The following is a 19,624-nucleotide window of genomic DNA, read 5'->3' as shown; positions in this document are numbered from 1 at the left end:
GTGAAAGAAAGTTAAGATTGGAGCAGGTCAAAAACAGTAAAGAAAAAAGCAGAAGTTCTGGGGATGGGGTAGGAGGTGGATATAAAGAGAGAAGTCAAAAAGAATCCTGACAGAGAGAAGGTTTAGTCCTACAACATTACCCCATCCTGCCCTAACACATAATGAATGGGCATTCTCCAGAGCACGTGGCCTGAAAATCTAGTGACAACATCCTTCCCAGCATGTAAAGACCCTCCAAATAAGCATGCAATTCCTAGATTTTAACTGCTGTCGTCACAACAGTAAATGTGATAGCCCATCTGAGTGCCCATTCTGTGGACCAAGTAGCTTCCTAGGCTGAGCAGGTAACTATCTTCACGTAGTCCTGTGTTTTTAAAGTAAGACCCATGCTATGGCTTAGGTAGCTAAATACATTTCCTGACTAACGTGTGGCTAGAGTTAACTCCTAGGATTTAGAATGTCAGTGAGGAAGGGGATGAATAATTTGTACCAATTATTAAATTACCAGAGCCAGGGAGTTCTTCAAGTAACAGTGTAACCTATGGCTTGGAATGTGGAGAGTATAAAACAAGACAAGAAGATGCCCTTGGCTATAATACTAGAGTATAAAACAAAGCAAGATGTTCTCGGCTATAGCACTTTTTCAAAAACTACATTTCTGGAAAAAAAAAAATTGCTTATATAAGGCTGGTCTGAGGCAAAATCATGAAATGAGTGGAGTGGTGTTGTGTCTTCAAATTACCTTCCCCTCTTTGGCCCTGCCCCTGGACCACTATGGCAACACTATTGTGAGGCCACATCAAGGTCCGACCTCTTAAGCAATTACCCTTGTCCTTTCATCAACCCTTACCTGACATATTTCCAACCCTCTTAGGCTCTATTCCCTACTTTCTAATGTGTCACCTAGCAGAGGTCAGCAAACTGTGGTCTGTGAGCCAAATCTGGCCTGCTTTTGTAAATAAAATTTTACTGGAATATAGCCATGTCCATTTGTTTACATTTTATTAATGGTTGCTTTTACCCTATGAACACAGAGTTGAGTAGTTGCAACAGAGACTGTATGATTTACGGCTTAAAATATTCTTGTTTGGCCCTTTACATAAAAAGTTTGTCCCTGGGCAAAAGGATATAATAATGCTCCCCTCCAAACCACTGCCAAAGGTGATTTTCGGATATGTAATACTTTTGTTTATAGGAACAAAAAGTTATCTAACAGTATAATTTCTGTCACTGGGGGAAGGTCATGGGAAAAGGTTTTAGAGTAGATGACTCTCTTGCTTTATCCCAAAGCACACGCCTTGCCATCCCATAGACCTCGTATTGCCAATATTAAAAATCACATGTACAGGTGGCTTCTTATGAGGTTAGATGGAATAATTTAAGCCTGTGGAACTTTCTGTCAGGTAGAAAAAGTTCCCTTTAGCAATTGCTGTCTTACATCTAAGGGGGCATTGAAGATGAATGGAATTAGAGAGAATGTGGATCTTATGTAGAAAGAAATACTTTTACGACAAAAAGCACAGTACCTGCTACCTGATTTGCTACCTGTCCACCCTGGCGAAGAAGTCTGTACCTGATCTCCTTTAGGAAGCTTGTCATTCTCCAGGGCCTGCTTCCAACTTGAGCCTTCAAAGTCTGGAGTCTGGATGTTTATGAATGGCACACCTACGTCCTTTTTCCCCTCATGGTCCTCGTCCCCTTCTCCCTCTCCCACATCACTGCGCTCTTCCATTGCCCTCAGCTTCTCCAGACGCTCCCTCTCAGCCTTCTCCCGCTCCTGGCGTTCTTTCTCTGCTCGCTCCTTCTCCAAGCGCTCCCTCTCCCGGTCCTTGCGGCCTCTGCGCCCACCTGATGGGACCTGGCGCTGGTCGTCGGGCTCATGGGGCACCTCGTCGGTCCCTGTGTGAGGCAGCTGAACTCCTTGCTTCCGGTCCCAATACATGAGGATGCTTTGGATATCCTTTAAACTCAACTCATAGTTCTTGAACCTGTGGGCCAAGTGCTTGTCAGTGTCCTTCAGGAGTAAGTCCTTTTCACTTTCCTCTTCCTGGATAAGAGGAAACCCAAGGAAATTGACATCTGTCAGTTGGTTCTTTCTTTTCTTGTTTAGTTCCTCTTTCTCAGACAGTCCTTGCTCCTTAACAGATATTTTCCTTTCTACTGCTTCCATCTTTACCTCTAGTTTGGAAAAAGTAAGAACCTAGAAGTCAAAACACATAAAACAGTCCTGTAAGGGAAAGAAAATTGAATAGGGAACAGGCAGGAGGACATTCTGTTGCATTAGAAGGCCTCATAGGATTCTGGGCACCTCTTATGCACACTAGGGCTGTGCCTAAGAATCATCTTGGGAGCTTTTATCAAAATATCCATTCCGTGGTCCTTCTGTTATAGAGTTGGCTGAGGCCTGGCATGTCAACTTTGAAACAGCTGCATAGGTGACTGATGTGCACTCCCTGTGGAGAGCGCTGTTCTGAAGGATCAACAGGAAAAGATCACAGACATGATTACTTTGGCACCTGCTTTCAGGTGCCTTGGCATTGGCCATAGAGTACAGCGGTCCAATCACAGCCGCACTGACCTGCGTGAGGACTCCCCCCACCCCCGCCTCACCTGAATAACAAGGTTGGTACTATTAATAACTGCCCCAGAGGACTGAAGATGAAATGTGTGAACACACAAAAGCTTACAACAGGCCTGCCACAGAGTAAGAGTTCCATTACTGTTAAGTCATTATCGTTTCACAGGTCATGTACATAATGGGTGTTGTTGGGAACAAACTGGAGTTTAGAATTGGTCTGTGTTCCGGACTTTTGTATGTATGTATTTATTTAATGAGCTGGACTCAGAAGATGCATGGAGAAATTAACTTCATTCTTTTTCCTATTACCCCTTTAAACTGGCTTTATGGGTTCTGATTTTCTCCTCCCCTAGATGAAATCCTCAGGTAGGTGCCATAGCTTTTTGGGTCATTCTTTGATGGCATGAATGCCAGTTCATTCTATTGATCACATATTGCTAGTACAGCCCAGTGGAATATTAATTAAAACTCTCTCCCTGTAGCAGTTCTTTGCCTCCCTAAGTTCAGGACTACTTCAGACTTGTAGGCATGAGTTACGGGGGTGGGAAAAGGCTGGTTTTGCCCTTACCTCACTCCACCTTCTCCTACCCTACCTTACCTTCTCTATCACAGCCTGGAGAGGTAGCTGACATGCTAGCGCTAGCAAGACTGTCTCATGCAGGGGTCTATCACCTACTTCAGCTCATGGTGGGGAGGGGTTTGGCTCCTACTGTATTGTCCTCAGCTTTCAGAGCCACTGCCAAGATACTGAGAGTTCTGTTTGGACATCTTATTCCATGTAGAAGTGGATTTTGCATGGAGGGAGGAGGCTGGTGAGGGGAGGACTTGTATTTGGAAGATTGAGGGAGCCCAGCAAAGAGTAGCTGAAGGCTGGCAGTAAATTACTAAGAACATAGACGGTTGCAATAACATGATTAATGAGCTTGAATGAATGGATGCAGAAAGAGCTTTATCCCCCAATGAGAGAACAAGGAGTCCTAGTGACACAATGGTTAAGCGCTCGGCTGTTAACCAAAAGGTTGGCAGTTCTAACCTACCCAGCGGGTCTGCAGGAGAAAGACCTGGCAATCTGCTCCTATAAAGATTACAGCCTAGAAAACCCTATGGGGCAGTTCTACTCTGTTGAATGGGCTCGCTATGAGCTGAAATTGACTCGACAGTACCTAACAACAACAACAATTAAAAAATATGCATACTATTTGAATACATGTGGAACATGAGACCATACAGAAAGACTCAACAAATGCTAAAGATCAATCAGACATAGAACATGTTCTCTGAAGACACTATTCTAAAATTAGAAATAAAAAAAGAGACAAAATGAAGCCATTCACTTGGAAATTATTTAACACAAGTTTAAATAATTCATGGGTTAAAAAAGAAAACATAAAGGAAATAAGAAAATATTTATAACTGAACAACAAAAAAACATTATCTATCAAGACTTGAAGAATAGATATAAAATAGTATTTGGAAGTTTATATATCTTTAAATAATTTTATAACTTTCAATAAATTAGACAAGAAGAATGATGGAAAGTAAATAAGGTAAGCATCCAACCTCAGAAGTTAGGAAAAGAACAGGAGAATAACACAAGGAAAGTAGAAAGAAGGAAACTTTTAAAAGACAGGAGCAGAAGTTAATTAAATGGACAACAAACATGCAATGGAGATGATCCACAAAGGCCAAAGTTGTTTCTTCAGAAAGATAATAAACATGACAAATTTCTAGTTAGATTGATCACGGAAAAAAAAAAAAAGAGGAGGGGAGTACAAATAAACAACCTATGGAATGAAAAAGGGGACATAACTATAGACACCAACCAAAACCAAACCTGTTGTTGATTCTGACTCATAGTGACCCTACAGGACAGAACAGAACCGCCCCACAGGGTTTCCAGGGAGCAGCTGGTGGATTCTAACTGCCAATGTTTTGGTTAGCAGCCGAGCTCTTAACCACTATGCCACCAGGGCTCCAACTATAGATACAGAAGAGATTAAAAAGATAATAAGAAAATACGTGAATTACTTGACACTAATAAATTTGAAAAATGATGAAACGGACTTTTTAAAAGAAAAACATGAATGATCAAATTGACTAGGAAGGTAAAATAAACCCTGAACAGAACAATAATCCTTAAACAAATTGATTCAATAATTTAGAAGATATACCTATAAACCCATCAGTTTTACAGATAGTGTCTACAAAGACTTTAAAGTATAGATAATCTATCTTATGCAAAATGTTTTATAAAATGAAAAAGGGGAAAAGATCTCTAACTCATCTTATGAAGCTAAGATAACATTGATACTGAAATGAAATAAGAACAGCACGAGAGAAAAATTACAAGCCAATTTCAATTATGAACATTGTCACAAAAATCTTAAACAATATATTCACAAACTGAAGCTAGCAATAGCCTTAAAATAGACTAAATCATGACCTAGTAGGATTAACACTTGGAATGCAAAGATGATTTAATATTAGAAAAATCTATGGATGTGATTTACCACTTGATCAAATTAAAGAAGAAAAACAAATATGATCATATCATATCAATGGATGCAGAAAAACTATGTGGCATAATTCAACACCCCAAAGTAGGAAAAAACAAAACAAAACAAAAAAAACCCCAAACCCATTGCCGTCGAGTCGATTCCGACTCATAACGATGCTATAGTACAGAGTAGAACTACCCCATATGGTTTCCAAGGAGTGCCTGGTGGATTCAAACTGCTGATCTTTTGGCTAGCAGCCATAGCTCTTAACCACTACATAGCTCTTAACCACTACGCCACCAGGGTTTCCAAAATAGAAAAGCTGTACAAAATATTTTAGAAAATCTAGCTGTTTGAAGTCATTAAAGAGCCATAAAGGTAGTAATAAGTGCCTACCAGGTGGTTGGGAGAGGAACAAAATACAGAGAAGTGAGCCCAGAATTTGGGGCTGTTTCCCTCGAGGTATTTGTAGCTGAAAATGTGGCTGAGAAGCTGAGAAGAGCTTTGGACAGATTCATACGGTTGTGGCTCAAAAATTGTACTTTAGTTCTGCCAAGGAAAGAAGACCCTGGTAAATCTCCTGGGATTTGAGTTAGGACCCTGAAAGCTGCATTCTAGGAGTAAGGGTGAAGCAGAATAGTCTAGCCCCCCCAGGACTTCAAATGAGCTCCATCCCTGATTAAATTAAGACTTCTTGTGCTCTTTGCCTAGCTATCTGCCAGAATCAAATACTGACTTTCTATGGAGGGAGATAACAACATCTAGAGTCTTGAATTAACTCTATAGTTTTTCCCGTCCAGAAAGGAGCCAGAGGAATGGCTGAGAAAGGAAGAAAGAATGTCAGAAAGAGTGGGGTCATGACACTGAGAAAGAAGATAATTCAAAGGAGGGGATAGTGAGCATCCACAACTCCCAGAGAAGGAAGTTCAGCAAGTCAAGTAGGGAACCATCTATGTTGGATCTGGAAGTAGAGAGGTTGGACCTTTGATTCAAGGGAGTGGTAGAGACAAAAGCCAGGTTAGAAAAAAGGTTGAGGCATGAACTGGAGGTGAGCAAATGAGCCTGCAAGTGAATACAACTCTATGAAGGAAAGGAGAGAAATAGGGTGGTAGTCAGAGGGTCCCAGGGTTGAGGGAGACTTTTTCTTTAAAGGAGGGTGATACTTGAGCATGAAAATGTCCTGCAGGCAAGCGGCCTGTGGGAAGAGAGACTGAAGCCTGAGCAGAGAGAGAAATAGATGTTCAGATGGCCCACGAGACAGACCAGATCTGCTGAGGAAACAAGGAAGTCCACTGAGATTTGTTCTCTCCAGTCCTTCCCTTTCACCTTGGCACCCTCCTGGAATTTCCTTTCACTTCCTGAGAATATATCCAGTCTCAGCAGTTTTTCTTGAACTAGAGTTTTTTCAAACCAGGCAACTGCATTTGTCCCAAGAAGAATCTTAAGAAGTCCCCAGGGAATATGACTGATTGTACTTTGTGCTAACGTTAAATGGTATACAAGCTTGTGCCCCAGAGGGATGGCTTTGATGTGGCCCTCCCCTCTTCCCAAGGTCAACCAAGCACACAGGAGGGTACTTGCCCATAACCTGTAGTGGGGACTTGGGTAGGTGCTCAAGTCATAGCAACTTGAGCTGAGAGTAAAATAGGGGAAACCCACAAGCCTGCACTTAAAAGTTCCAACAGATACCTGATGGAGACTCCAGTGATGAAGTCAGTGGCCATAATTTCGGGTTAACTGCTCCAAACATTCTTTTTTACATGATGAATGAACTTCTTTTTAAAAGCAAATTTGGGAAGACAACTTCTGCATAGATTATTCTGAACTTTTTTCAAACAAGAAATTGACTTTGTTAATTACAGAAAGAGTGCTGGAACACAATTACTCAAATTCTCACCCCTGGCTTCATGCACAAAATCATTCAGTCCTTGTAACTCTCTCCTGGGTACTCTTTTTTGTTCTCAGCCTGAGACGCTTTACGCTTCCTGCAGGTCAATGACATCAAAGCTTCGGTGATTCTGGAACTTGTGGCCTGCTGGAGTCCCAGTCTCTGCTGCCATCAACAGCTCCCACCAGGCCACGTCCCTGCGGACCCTTACTTTTCCACACCAGAAAAGGCCAGCAGAGGTCACTACCCACAACCACCAGGTTATTCTGTGTGGGGCCTGTCCCTAGCTCTCAGTCTGAACTCCAGGCCTGCTAGTTTTGTTTTGAAACTAGCTTGTTCTTGTTTTGAATCCCAAACCTGTGCTCAGCTCTGTATGCTCAGACCCTGATCCTTCTTGAGCTCTACCTGATTGAGACCCTGGCCACTGATGCCTCTGCTCTCATGTCTACCCAGCTGTGGTTGCTGTCTCTCACTCACCTACTCAGACCAGTCTGCACCTTGTCTGAGAGTCTAGCTTTAGCTTTACCCTCAGAACTCATTCCACATGGGCTTGCCACACCTCTCAGATGCAATCACCATCGTGGCCACTGCACTGGCCATTCTGCTCTTCCTGTTTCACAGTTGGTAAAGAAGTTTGCTAAGTTTGGCAAACTGATAGACTGCTGGTACTCTTCTGCAAGGATAAGATTATGCCAGCATGTCTTCTTGGCTGTTGAAAGGGTTTTGTTCTTGATTAAACACAGGGAGTTTATTGTTTTGCTGGAGGCAGATCTTTAACACTAGCCCCTTTAGTACCAGGAGTCCCCGTGTGGTGCAAACAGTAAATGCGCTCAGCTACTAACTGAAAGGTTGGAGGCTCAAGTTGACCAGAGGTGCCTCAGAAGAAAGGCCTGGCGATCTACTTCTGAAAAAATCAGCCATTGAAAACCTTCTGGAGCACAGTTCCTCTCTGACACACATGAGGTTGCCATGAGCTGGAATCGATTTGAGGACAACTGTTTTACCGGTTTATTTAGCACCATCCAGGAGCCTGCATGGTGCAGTGGACAGAGTAGGGCTCTGTACTCAGACATAATTGGGTGAGGTCCTGGAACTGCGATGTAATCTCTCTGAACCTCAGACGGGGAAGAGTACACCTACCTCGCAGGGTGGCTGGGATGCTGAAATGAAGTAAGTAAGTCAGGCACTGGCACAGCACTTAGCTTACATTGAGTGTTCATCAAATGTCAGCTCCTTTCCTCCTATCTTCTGCTCCTCCACCAAACCCAAACACTATTAGGTTAATCTTCTGGAGGGAAAACAGACTGGACTGACTGGCTGATTACAATGCATGGCCCCTCTGCTTCTACTTCCTGGGGTTGTGTGTGTTGGCGGGGAAGAGGTAAGCGAGGCTGTTACCTGCCGGCTGGTAGCCTGAGGTTTCTTCAGCGGGCTTTCCTCCTTTATGGGGCCCTGCTTGGGTTTTTTAATCTTCCGTTTCAGCTCATCTTCTTCCCTCTGACGCTCAAGCTCCTGCTGCAGCTTCTTTTCTTGCATCTCTTTTGCCAGCCTCTCCAGCTCCCTTCATCAAACCAGGCAAGAAAACAAGAGTTCAGAGACCTTCCTGCCTGAGCCCCTTCCCTGCTCCAGTTTGCCAGGCAGAGGGACACTGGGCAGAGCTGTCTTAGGTATAAAAAGCAAGCAAGAAAGAATGAAAGATGGACAGATAAGATAGAAATAAAGAAAAGAAGGAAGGAAGGAAGAATGAATGAATGGATTAAGGAAAGGCAAGAAGGAAGGAAAGAAAGAAGGAAGGAAAGATAACATCTTCGAATAGTCATTCAACAAAACCCCGATTAACTGAACGTCGACTAAGAGGAATTCTCATTTAATCTGTATTTCTATTCCAATCTCCTTTCATAAGAGACAGAGGCAAGGGCTGAACATAAGTTTGATGTTAGCACTCTTTCAAGCAACTTTCGAAGATTGTTCTGGAATTAGTCAGATGAGCCCAGCCTGTTACACCCTCACATCTGACATGCAAATGATAGGACACGGTGCTTTCAACAGCAGTCCTTGCTGTGGCCAACTTGGAGTCACAGTGCTGGTTCTGCACACCCATTCTTCCCTTCTCTCTCCCTTCCTGCTGTGGGTCCAGCCATGTCTGCCGCTGCTGCTAACGGCAGAGCACGCACCATAGTCAGGTGCTAAGTACAGATGAGTGTGGAGGGGACAGCATTTCTGAATACACATCCATTCTTGGTAACCCCTAGTTGTTCCTGTTTGCTGTGGCTCCCCACTCCCTGAAGCCCACTGTCCACACCACTATTTTTGGGGAGGGGACACAAATAAGTCCTTGCTCAGCTTTGTGGTTCAAATTTGCACTTTCTAAGTCCACGGGTGGATCTGAAAGTACCCATTGCCACTGACTCACAGTGACCCTATAGGACAGAGGAGACCTGCCCCATAGGGTTTCCAAGCAGTTGAGTTTGTAACCACTGCACCACTGGGGCTATACCTGAAAGCAACACCTTGGAAAGAAAAAACAGCATTCCCTTTGAAGTCCCAAAGCCGGGGTTCTCATACCAAGACCGTGCCTGGAGGACTGGGGATCCTGTGTTTACGGTGGAAAGGGGAGGAGGAGGAGGACATACTGCAGGGGCAGGGAGGATGGAGAAGCCCTTTCAGGGTCAGTATGAAGAGTCAGAAGGTGGAGGAGAGAAGAGAAGGAGGTTAAGTTGTAGGTGAATATCTTGGCCCTGCCCCCTTCTGTGGGTGAAATCCTAGGGGCAGGAATAGGCAATAGATCCCCTACCCCCAAATGTATCTCGATATAGCCTGGGACAGCACCCCAAGGGGATCCAGCTGCTCCTGTGTGGTCCCCAGTGAGGGACATAGAAGGTAGCTAAGATAGGGGCCTGTGAGCCTACCCAGGGTCTCAGGTGAACTGCCCAGGCTGAGGATCAAATGGGAGAGGAAGACAGACTCCAGGGGAATGGCAGCATCACCAAAGGCCACGATGGGGCTGGGGGAGGGGAGAGGCATCTAAGCTCCAGGGAGCAACCACTGTGCACGAGCTGAGAGTGGATCCTGGGTCGCCAGCTGTGGGCAGGAGGCAGTGAGGCAGTGAAGACAGTGGCTGCTCAGCCACAACTGGGGTGTAGCTGTCATGGGGAGCCAGTGGGGCCCAGAATAGCACAGGGGCCATAGGCCCCTCTTCCCACCACTGCCATTACATTACATGAGCTCCCGTCTGGCTCCAAATGCCTCCCAGCGAGAAGGGAGAAGAGGGGCTGGGAGTAGCCCTGAATAGCTGCAGCAATGAGATCAGGGCCCTACATGGGCAAGGTCTGTTTTCCTGCTCTCTGCAGGCCATCTTCCTACCGCTACTGGTGCCCTCCTGATAGATGGCCCAGAGCTGAGAATGCCCCATGCCAGCCCTAGTCTCCAGAGGGGCATATTGCCCTACACAAGTTCCTTGGGGTGGGTTGGGGGACACCCCTGCTCAGCCAGGCCCTTGGTTCAGACCTCTTCTTCCTCTCCCGGAGAGCCCGCTGAACCTCTCTATCGAACGAGATCTTCTCCTCTTCTGTCAAGGCATCATATTCTTCCTCGTCCATATTCTGGAGCCGCTCCTTCTCTTTCAGAAAAGCTTCCCTGCGTTTATGCTCTGTGGAGGAACAGAAACAGGAAAGTGAGAAGAAGTCACCACCACCTTCGGCAGTGAGTCCCCACTGGCTTAGCGCTTACTCCAGCTGGGCAGGCTTAGGAGGGCCTGTGACACTGAGAGGCGGCTGGTATCTCTAATTCCTGGTGGGATTTCCTTCATTTGCACAGTTCCAAATTCAGGCTCCACCTGTGGTAGGCTGAATAAGGGACCCCAAAGATGTCATGTCCTAATGCACGGAACCTGGAAATATGTTACCTCACGTGGCAAAATGCATTTTGCAGATGCGATTGTTAAGGATCTTAAAATGGGGAGATTATCTTGGATTATCTGGGTGAGCCTAATATAACCACAAAAGTCAGAAAAGGTGATGAGAAGATGGAAGCAAAGGTCAGAGGGGTGGGAGGAAGAGGCTGCAAGCCAAGGAATATGGGTGGCTTCTAGAAGCTGGAAAAGGCAAGGGAATAGATTCTCCCTTAGAACTTCCGAAAGGAATGCAGCCCTGCCAACACCTTGATTTTAGTACCTCCGACTTTCAGAACTGTAAGGTAATAAGTTTGTGTTGTTTTAAGTGATCAAGTTTGTAGTAATTTGTTATAGCAGTAATGGGAAACTAATACACTATACATCGACTTTACTTATGAGCATATGCCATCGAAGTGCTCATATGAGCACTCAAAGAGCTATTTGCAGAGCAAGGTGAGCCCCTTCCATGCCCTGTGGACTCCAGGCCCAGGCAGGTGGTTCACACTCAGGTTCACACTTCACCAGCACAACATTCTTATGTTACATCCTAGTAGGTATGAGGTTTGCACCCAGGAACCTGCATTTGAGTTTTTCTCTGCCACTTACTAAGGGATAATAACAGATAAGAATAAAAATTCCTCCCTCCTAGGGTTGTTGTGAGGATTAAATAAATGCTGATGTAAAGCACTTAGCACAGTGCCTGAACATTAATACACGTTCAACAGACAATAGATTTTAACATAATAATAGTGTTACTGTACTCTGGATTTTTAATGTTGTTGACTTAGGGGAGAGGAGCCTACAATTCAACAGTGAGAAACTTCATCCAAAGATAATTGAGGAAATGAAAAGTGATCATTTCTTTCAAGTTGATCATTATGGGAAAACAAACTTTCTGGAAAGATAGGATGCTAGAGGTAGAAATACTGCTGTGGGGTGCCTGGATGTTGTGAAAAAGCATTATGGTTTGTATAGATTGTGCCAGAAGAGAGAGGTAAGCCCAAGTGAGGGCAGTGGTGGTGTCGCTGGAGTGGAAGCAGGGCCCTGCCTCTCAGGGACAGTGTTACCAGCAGCTGCACTCTCTCTCCTGGGGGGGCTCAGATTTTCTGAGTCTCCTTCTAACTAAATTGGAAACTTAAGCCAACAGTACTCTGTGTATCTCTTTTTCAATCACTGAAATGTTTTTCCAGGCTACGGGTGTAATGACATAGAGAGCATAGGTTTTAAGAGTTATACAGACCTGGCTCCCTTGCTAATTTTCTGAGTGATGTTACACACTTCTTTTGATATCTCTGAGCCTTATTTTCCTTATCTGTAAAATGGGGACAATAATCTTCACAAGGTTATTGTGAGGATTTAATGACTCAGTGTAAAAAAATGCCTGATACAATGCCTGGTGTATAGCAGACTCTCGTAAGATACAGACGTTATTTTTGTACAAATTATAGGGGTCTCTAGTTTTATAGGAAATACACTGTTGGCTTAGACAAAACCCACAAGAAGATCAGTCACCTGAGTTAGTACGGGACTTGGGATACATTCTCCTGGGGTTGGTAATTACAGACAAGGTGACAGGCGGTAACAGTGTAACATCAGGAGAAAGAGGAATGCCTTTGTTTTCAGAAGAGTAGGGTTCATCCCTTCATGATGTGACCCTTCAACAGGTTACTTAGGTTTCAGTTTCCTCATGGGCCAAGGAGAAGTATGAGTCCTGGCCACCATACAGGGAGGTGGTGAGGCACCAGTGAGATGGCAAATGTGAAAGTTTCACCTAAGCCCAATAGATTATCGTGTCAAGGAGGCGTTTTGAAAGCTTAAAGCTCTGTTCAAAGAAGAGAGCTGTTAGGGTTTGGGGAGGACAGCCAAGGAAGGTATGGGGTCTTGCCTTCTTGTTCCTTTTTAGCTTTCTCCTGGGCCTTCATGGCTGCATAGTCTTGAGCCATATTGATAACGTAGATGTGCTCCCGGTTGCCGATGGCTTTCAGCAGGCAGAGGAGAGCGGCAGTCCCATTCCGAGCAAAGAGCGTCTCGAGGCTATCAAACACTACTCCTCGGTAGCAGTCACTCAGCTGAAACCAGAGACAGCAAAGACAGTTATCACGGCCGCAAGATCATCTGTTCTCTATGGAGAAGGTTGTTTGCTTTTCTGTTGGTGCTTTTACCTGTGCTGCAATGGGTTCTGCAGACCTACTGGGCCCCAATGAAAACATCATTAAACTGCCCTTTGCCTGCTAAAGGTACAGGGAAAGAAGATACAAAGGAAAAATGTCCCTAGGCAGAGAAAAATGGGCAACAAGAGAAGCAGTAGCAGGATGGGCCATTTGTATTTTTCTTAGTGGCTTTACTCCCTTGAAGCATAACGATTTTGATAATATGAAGCATTGAAGAAAAGCCTCTGTGGTACTGCAGTGTTACTAAAAAGGTAGCCCATATTCTGGTCACTGCTGGTTCAGAAATTGATTGTTAGCAGTTTTTGGTGGGACAACGACTTACATCAGAATGTATATCAACTACATCACTAAACACATTGTTTAGTTTAGCTGGCATTTGTTTTGTCGCAAGGCTTTCTCAATGAAGGAAGCAGTGCAAGCTCCTTATCTCATCCAGGATCAGCACTTTGAATAGTATAGCTCTACTGGCTTACTTTGAGCTTGACCAGTGTTTCTCAGTCTTTAATCTGGGTGCATGAAACATTTGCTCACTTACTAGAATACCTTGCTCAAATCAGTTGAAGTGATACTACCTTTACTATCCAAATGTAGCAGTCCAAACCTTAATGTAGACCATTTCCGGTAATGATATTCCTCCTCTTCTGGGAGTCTCAAGTCTAATTTTGTTGTATTTAAATGTGCAATCCATATGATGGCCCATTTTGAAAAACTAAAGCAACTCCAGGACCTGAGGAACAATTTAGCTCTCTGTAAACCATGAACGACAAACAGGCTTAAGTGGTACCCTTCCAAATCCTGCTGATCTTCTTTTCTTTAATTGTATAGCACGTATTTAAAAATTAAAAATTAAAAACTAAAAATGGAAAGAGCATTATTGTATTTCTGACTGTAAAAGCAATGCCAATGTAAAATAATTCAGAAATGTATAAAGACTAAACATTTGTAATCCTGCTACCCAAAGATAACCCCAATTAATGTGTACTTTAAAAGTTTCTATAATGTGTGTAATACATTTATAAATATATTCTAGAAATGCAATTGTGCTTTACATACCATTCATAATCCACTTTTTCCACTTAATAAAATACTGTGAACATATTTCTTCAACAATTAACATAGGTCTAAACCACAATTTTTAATGGTGCCACAATATAATTTCTAACACACCACCATAGGGCTGTACCATTACTCTATTTTTGTATGTACAACCTTCTGCTCTCTGGTCCTCTAAGATGAAAGGCTTCAGGTGCAGCTTGGGCCAGAGTCAGGACTGACAAGAGCTGTCTAAAGGGTAAGTACGTCAATGACTGTTGGGAATGGAAAATACCATCTTTCCTCTTCAAGGCTCCTGGGCTCTGAGCTGCTCAGAATGGGCTATTGATGGCCTGGAATCTCAGCTCACTCACAGGGATGGTGTGTGAATGTGCCAAGGCCTGCAAGAAGCTCCATGCAGGTGGGGGTGGACGCACCTGTATTCGCTCGGCCAGAATCTGCACAAGTAGCTCCTCAGGGAGCACACAGCTCATCAGCCCGGTCTCTCCCCCGATGCTGGCGCTGACACTGAGCCTGCGCTGGGTGGGCCCAAAGGGTTGAGGGCTGGAGGAAATCTGTGGAGAAGGAGAAGGATCAGGGGTCAGAATCTAGCTTTGCATCTCAATAAATCCTACACACCTACAAGCCATGTGACCTCCAGAAAATCATATAGTCTCTCTGGGCCTCATCTGTAAAATGGAGATTATAGTAACTATCTTCTTTAAAGAATTGCTATATGCATCCAATCGGAATTTTGTGGAAAGTGCTTTATACATATATACGGAGCTGCACATATTTGTTCATTCATTCATCAGATATTTACTGAGCATCCTCTACGCACCAGGCACCCCTCCAGGTGCTAGGGATTCAACAACAGACAAGGCTGCTGCTGCTGCTACCTGTGTGGTGCTCCCATGCTAATCGGGGGACAGAAAAGAAGCACATTAATAAACAAATCAGTACTATAATTTCTGACAGTGTTAAGTTCTAGGGAGAAAATAGACTGGGCAAGGGAAGAAGGAGCAATGACAGAGTTGGGGGATGGCTCTTCAGAGAGGGTGGTCACATTACCTGGGTAATGTGAAAGGATGAACTAAGATTGAGAGACGAGACTTTCAGAGAGGGGAGAGTAAGTTCCCTCAACATGAGTGTGCTTCGGGGCATTTGGAGGAACACACAGGAGGCCATTGTGGCTGGAACTGAACCAGGAAGGAGGAAGAGGGTCAGGTTTAGAGTCAAATAGAGTCAGGGCCAGAATATGCACGGTCTTGTAGGCCATGGTAAAGAATAGATTTTATTCAAAGACTTATGGGAAGTCACAAGTAGTTTTCAAGCAGACAAATGATCTGATTTTTATTTTTAAAAGACCTCTCTGCCTGCTGCATGAGGTGACAAGAGTGGGAAGACTAGTTAGGAAGGTATTTCTGTGTTAAGGCAATGGCAATGGCAGCAGGGTGGTGGTGGAAGTGGGGATAAGTGGCTGATCCTGGGTGTATTCTGGAAGTAGAGCCAATAGGACTTGGGATGGGATGACAGGGAAAGCAAGGCATCAAGGATGGCTCCTAGTGCCACTTGAGCAACTAAGAAAATAGTGAGGTTATTTACCAAGGGAAGAACAGTCTGGGTTTTTTTTTTTTGTGGGGAAGCACGAGTCACTTTTTGGACATACAAATTTTGAGATGCCTCTAAGCCAGGGCAGGTTGAAGGGTCCAGTTGAGATTGAGATTTGTGGTCTTAAGTTTAAACTGAGACTGTGAGGAGAGCTGAGTGTTCTTCTCCAGCTCTGTTCAGCCGCTTTGCATGGAGTAGCTGGGGTACTGAGCTTACCAGGGCTGTCACACAGAAGGCACTCGCTGAACACCTGCTGAACAAGTGATGGTGGTACAGGGTCAGCAGCGGGTCTTCCCTGAGAGGGCACCATAGAAATGAAGGGCGCCGGCCTGGCTGCAGGATACTTGGAAGAAGGAAGAGTCCCCATCTTCCTTGCAGAGGACCCTGAATTGTACCTGTGGTGTTTCAGATGAGTGCAGATGATGCTGCTTCTGAGACCCAGAGCCATGACTCTCTGCCTTGTTTTTGCCAATCAGTACGCTCCCACGCAAATTCTTCCCAGGTTTCGTTTCGGGAGTTACCAAAGTGGATTCTGAAGTGAACTTGCCCAAGGTCTCGCTGCTTAGTCGTACTTGTCCTGTGATGTTTGGGTTCAAAGTAGTCTCCTGGGCTAAAAGGAGAGGGTGAGTTTTTATTAAGTCACCTTTGGATGATATGGAAATAAGAGGGGGGATGGCATGCTGACACCAAGTGCGGTTCTATTATGGAATACAAAACCATCTCCATCTGCAGCAGGCAGAGCTGGGCAGGGAGCAGAGGCATTGCCCACTAAAGATTAGATGATGGGTCAGTGGGAGCCTGAGTCAGGGCCCAGGGCTCTTCATGCCTCATCTTCCCAGTAGATCCCAGGTTACTGTGTGTCCACTTTATCTTCCAACCCAGAGAGTAATGATTTCTGAAACTGCTGGCACACTACAGCCCTGCCTTGGAAATCTCACACCTGACCACTTGTGGCTCTAGGCAGTGTCTTGGGGAGGCATTCTCTGCTCCCTCAGCAGAGCCCCCAAGCTAAGGCAAAACAGCATGCCTGATGGCAAACACGGCTTCAAGATGAATTTCTTCTCTTCACTCCCTTGCCCCGCCTTCCAGGCAGAATGCCACCCCTAAGCATTCTTCCCCATGTAGAAGTTCTGTTTCAGAATCAGTGGCTGATGTAATTATTTAAAGGGGTTTTCATGACAGACCTTCAGACAAAACCCTTGTTAGAGTGCCTTTGACTTTTATGATAAACTCCTGCCATCCCCTAGCCCTCAACCCCTCCTCCCCCATAGCCCCAAGGTCAAGTCCTGTCTCATCGTGTCCTCTGGAACTCTGACTCTTCTGGATAGGGTGTGTGCTCCTGAAGGAGAATAGGGTGCAGTGTTGGCAAGATGAGGTGATGGAGCTGTTTGCCAGGCAGCTCCCACATTTCTCTAGCTCTCAGGGAGACTCATTAATACTCATGACCCCTTGTCGACCATTTCAGCAAATAAAACACCAGAATTCCCATGAGAGCTGTTTCCTGCAATTTACTCTTAACTCTTCTTTGTCTTTTCATGTACTCCCTCCACTCCTCCCCCAGGAGCTGCTTTAGGTACAAGGACTCCATAGTGTACCTGGGGGTGCCGGGGACAAAGCCATCAATGAAGTAGTTGCACCAACGTCTGCCCCAATTCTGGAAGTGCTTAATCCTATGCTCATTCCACGCCTCATCACCCCAAATCCCTCCAGGCTCTGTCCCACCTCCTTTGGAATCATTTACCACTGGTAATCTCGCCTTGTGGTGGAGCCCTCGTGGCGCAGTAGTTAAGAGCTCAGCTGCTAACCGAAAGGTCAGCAGTTTGAACCCATTAGCCGCTCTGCAGGAGAAAGATGTGGCAATCTGTGTCTGTAAAGATTACAGCCTTAGAAAACCTATGGGGGCAGTTCTACTCCGTCCTACAGGGTCACTATGAGTCAGAATTGACTCAACAGCAATGGGCTTGTTTTGTTTTTTTTTTTTGAATCCTGCCTTAATAAAGACTGCTCGTGGCCTCCTGCCACACTGGTACCTGTTCACCTTGCTATAATTCCTGCTCCTCCTCAGTCCCTACTTGCCCCTCCCCCAGTTACTATACAATCTCTTTTATGGTCTCCACACGCCTCTAACCTTCCTCTGCTCGTGGCAATGGCATCATTCCTCCATAACTTTAAAAAAAAAGGTCTTCCAGATAACACCTCTGATGAAAGTTTTCATTTGACCCTTCATTGCTTTCAAGATATCACTTCATCTCTTCTCTTTCCTTCACTACCAAATTTCTAAACAGTGGTCTAGACCAGCCCTGTCCAATAAACATATGTATGTAATTTAAAATTTTCTAGTAGGCACATTAAAAGAGTAAAAGATAATTTTAATAACATATTTTATTTAACCCAATATATAAAAATAATATATATTATGTTAATTTATAGTCTTATATTCATACTACATCTTTATAATCTAACATGGATTCTATACTTACAGTGCATCTCAATTCAGCCTAACCATATTTCAAGTGCTCAGTAGCCCTATGTGGCTAGTGGTTACAATATGGGATAGGCAGGTGTAGACTTACCACTTCCAGAAACTTTAATACAGACTGGGCAGATTTGGGCCTAACCTCTGCACTGGGAGAGATCTCTCTAATGTCACCAGTGACCCCTGAACTGCTCAATACAGCTGCTATCTTCTCAGGGCTTTCTATTTGAGCTTTTAGCAGTCTTTGAGTATATTCATTTATCGACTCAATACGTTTTTCTAAATCTTGATTATGTGTCTACTATGTGCCAGGCACTCTTCTAGATGCTAGGGATACGTCAGTGAATAAAACAAACACAAATCCCTGCCCTCAGAAGCTTACCTTCTAGTTGGGGGAGATAGGCAATAAAATAAGTAAGCAAAATAAATAGCACATTAACCAGTGCTAAGGACTATGAGAAAAATAATAAAAATGATTCAGCTCTTTGCAGGCTCTCTGCTTTTAGTCGTTCTATTTTCCCACTGAGCAGCTGCTCTCCTGCCCTGGAGGTGCTCAGATGAATGCATGGAGCCAGATTTCTCAACCTCTGGCAGGTGAGCCACACCAGGCCTCACTACAATAGGGTGTCAAAACTTCTGTTCACTTTCCTCTCCACCAAACTTTCTCTTCCTCCAGTGTCCTCTATCTTGGTAATGGATGCCACTCCCCTTCTGGTGTCTGTGGCTAGAAATCTTGACTGCCTCCCAGCCTCCCACTCCTTCAAGTCCCCACCATGCAGGTGCACACTGGGTCAGCTGGAAGGCACCATCCATTTATCTTCAGTGTCACTAATGCTTCCTTTACGAGACACAACAAAAGCTACTTTCCTACTGTGACTCTCTGACCATTTCTTCCATAGTGTGAAAACTGCCCCAAGTCCTCTTTTCTTACAAAATAAAACCCAAACTCCTAACCTTGATACTCAAGGACAACTATGATTGGCCTCTATCTGCCTTCCCATTCCTCGTTTAGTGTCAGAGTCCCTGCTTTCTTGGTTTGAGGTCCTTGCTCCCATCTTTGCCTATCAACATTCTCTTGCTCCTTCGAAGTCCATGTAAATGGAATATTTCCATGAAAACTTCCACAAATCACTCTTGTGGGAACTCATCCATCCGAAACTTACTCTTTTTCACATAAGCTGATACTTCTGTTGCAACATTTATTTTTCTCTCTCTGAAGGAGCACATGTCTGCTCCCCCAGCCCTTCATGGATGCTAGCCCTCCAGAGGTGTGGACCACATCTTACTCAGTGCTCTATTCCTGATAGTGCCAAGTACACGCCTACCTTGGGCAGGGCAGGAGGGCTATACATGCTTGGTCAAGAGAATTCTCTAGGCTACTGAGTTGGCACCATGTTATAAATAACCCTTCAGTGGGGTTGTGGGAGAACAGCTCAGCAGGAGGAAGAGAAAAGATCAGCGTTACCAGTGGGGTGCCA

At 44.6% G+C, this 19,624-nt stretch overlaps 1 protein-coding gene across 1 annotated transcript in view; it reads right to left on the bottom strand.

The window, feature by feature from the left end:
* Positions 1-19,624, bottom strand: part of HYDIN (HYDIN axonemal central pair apparatus protein) — a 359,230-nt gene that overhangs the window by 77,488 nt on the left and 262,118 nt on the right. Inside the window, exons 39-44 of the mRNA XM_004387835.2 lie at positions 16,066-16,280; positions 14,497-14,634; positions 12,742-12,925; positions 10,472-10,613; positions 8,363-8,525; positions 1,574-2,200 (exon numbers count right to left, since the gene is read on the bottom strand). Of these exons, the coding sequence (XP_004387892.1) occupies positions 1,574-2,200; positions 8,363-8,525; positions 10,472-10,613; positions 12,742-12,925; positions 14,497-14,634; positions 16,066-16,280 (1,469 nt within the window). The remainder of the gene's footprint in view (positions 1-1,573; positions 2,201-8,362; positions 8,526-10,471; positions 10,614-12,741; positions 12,926-14,496; positions 14,635-16,065; positions 16,281-19,624) is intronic.

The sequence above is a fragment of the Trichechus manatus genome, unplaced genomic scaffold (genome assembly GCF_000243295.1).
Source record: "Trichechus manatus latirostris isolate Lorelei unplaced genomic scaffold, TriManLat1.0 scaffold00194, whole genome shotgun sequence".
Taxonomy (NCBI): Eukaryota; Metazoa; Chordata; class Mammalia; order Sirenia; family Trichechidae; genus Trichechus; species Trichechus manatus.
This window is presented reverse-complemented; position numbering and strand designations above follow the sequence as displayed.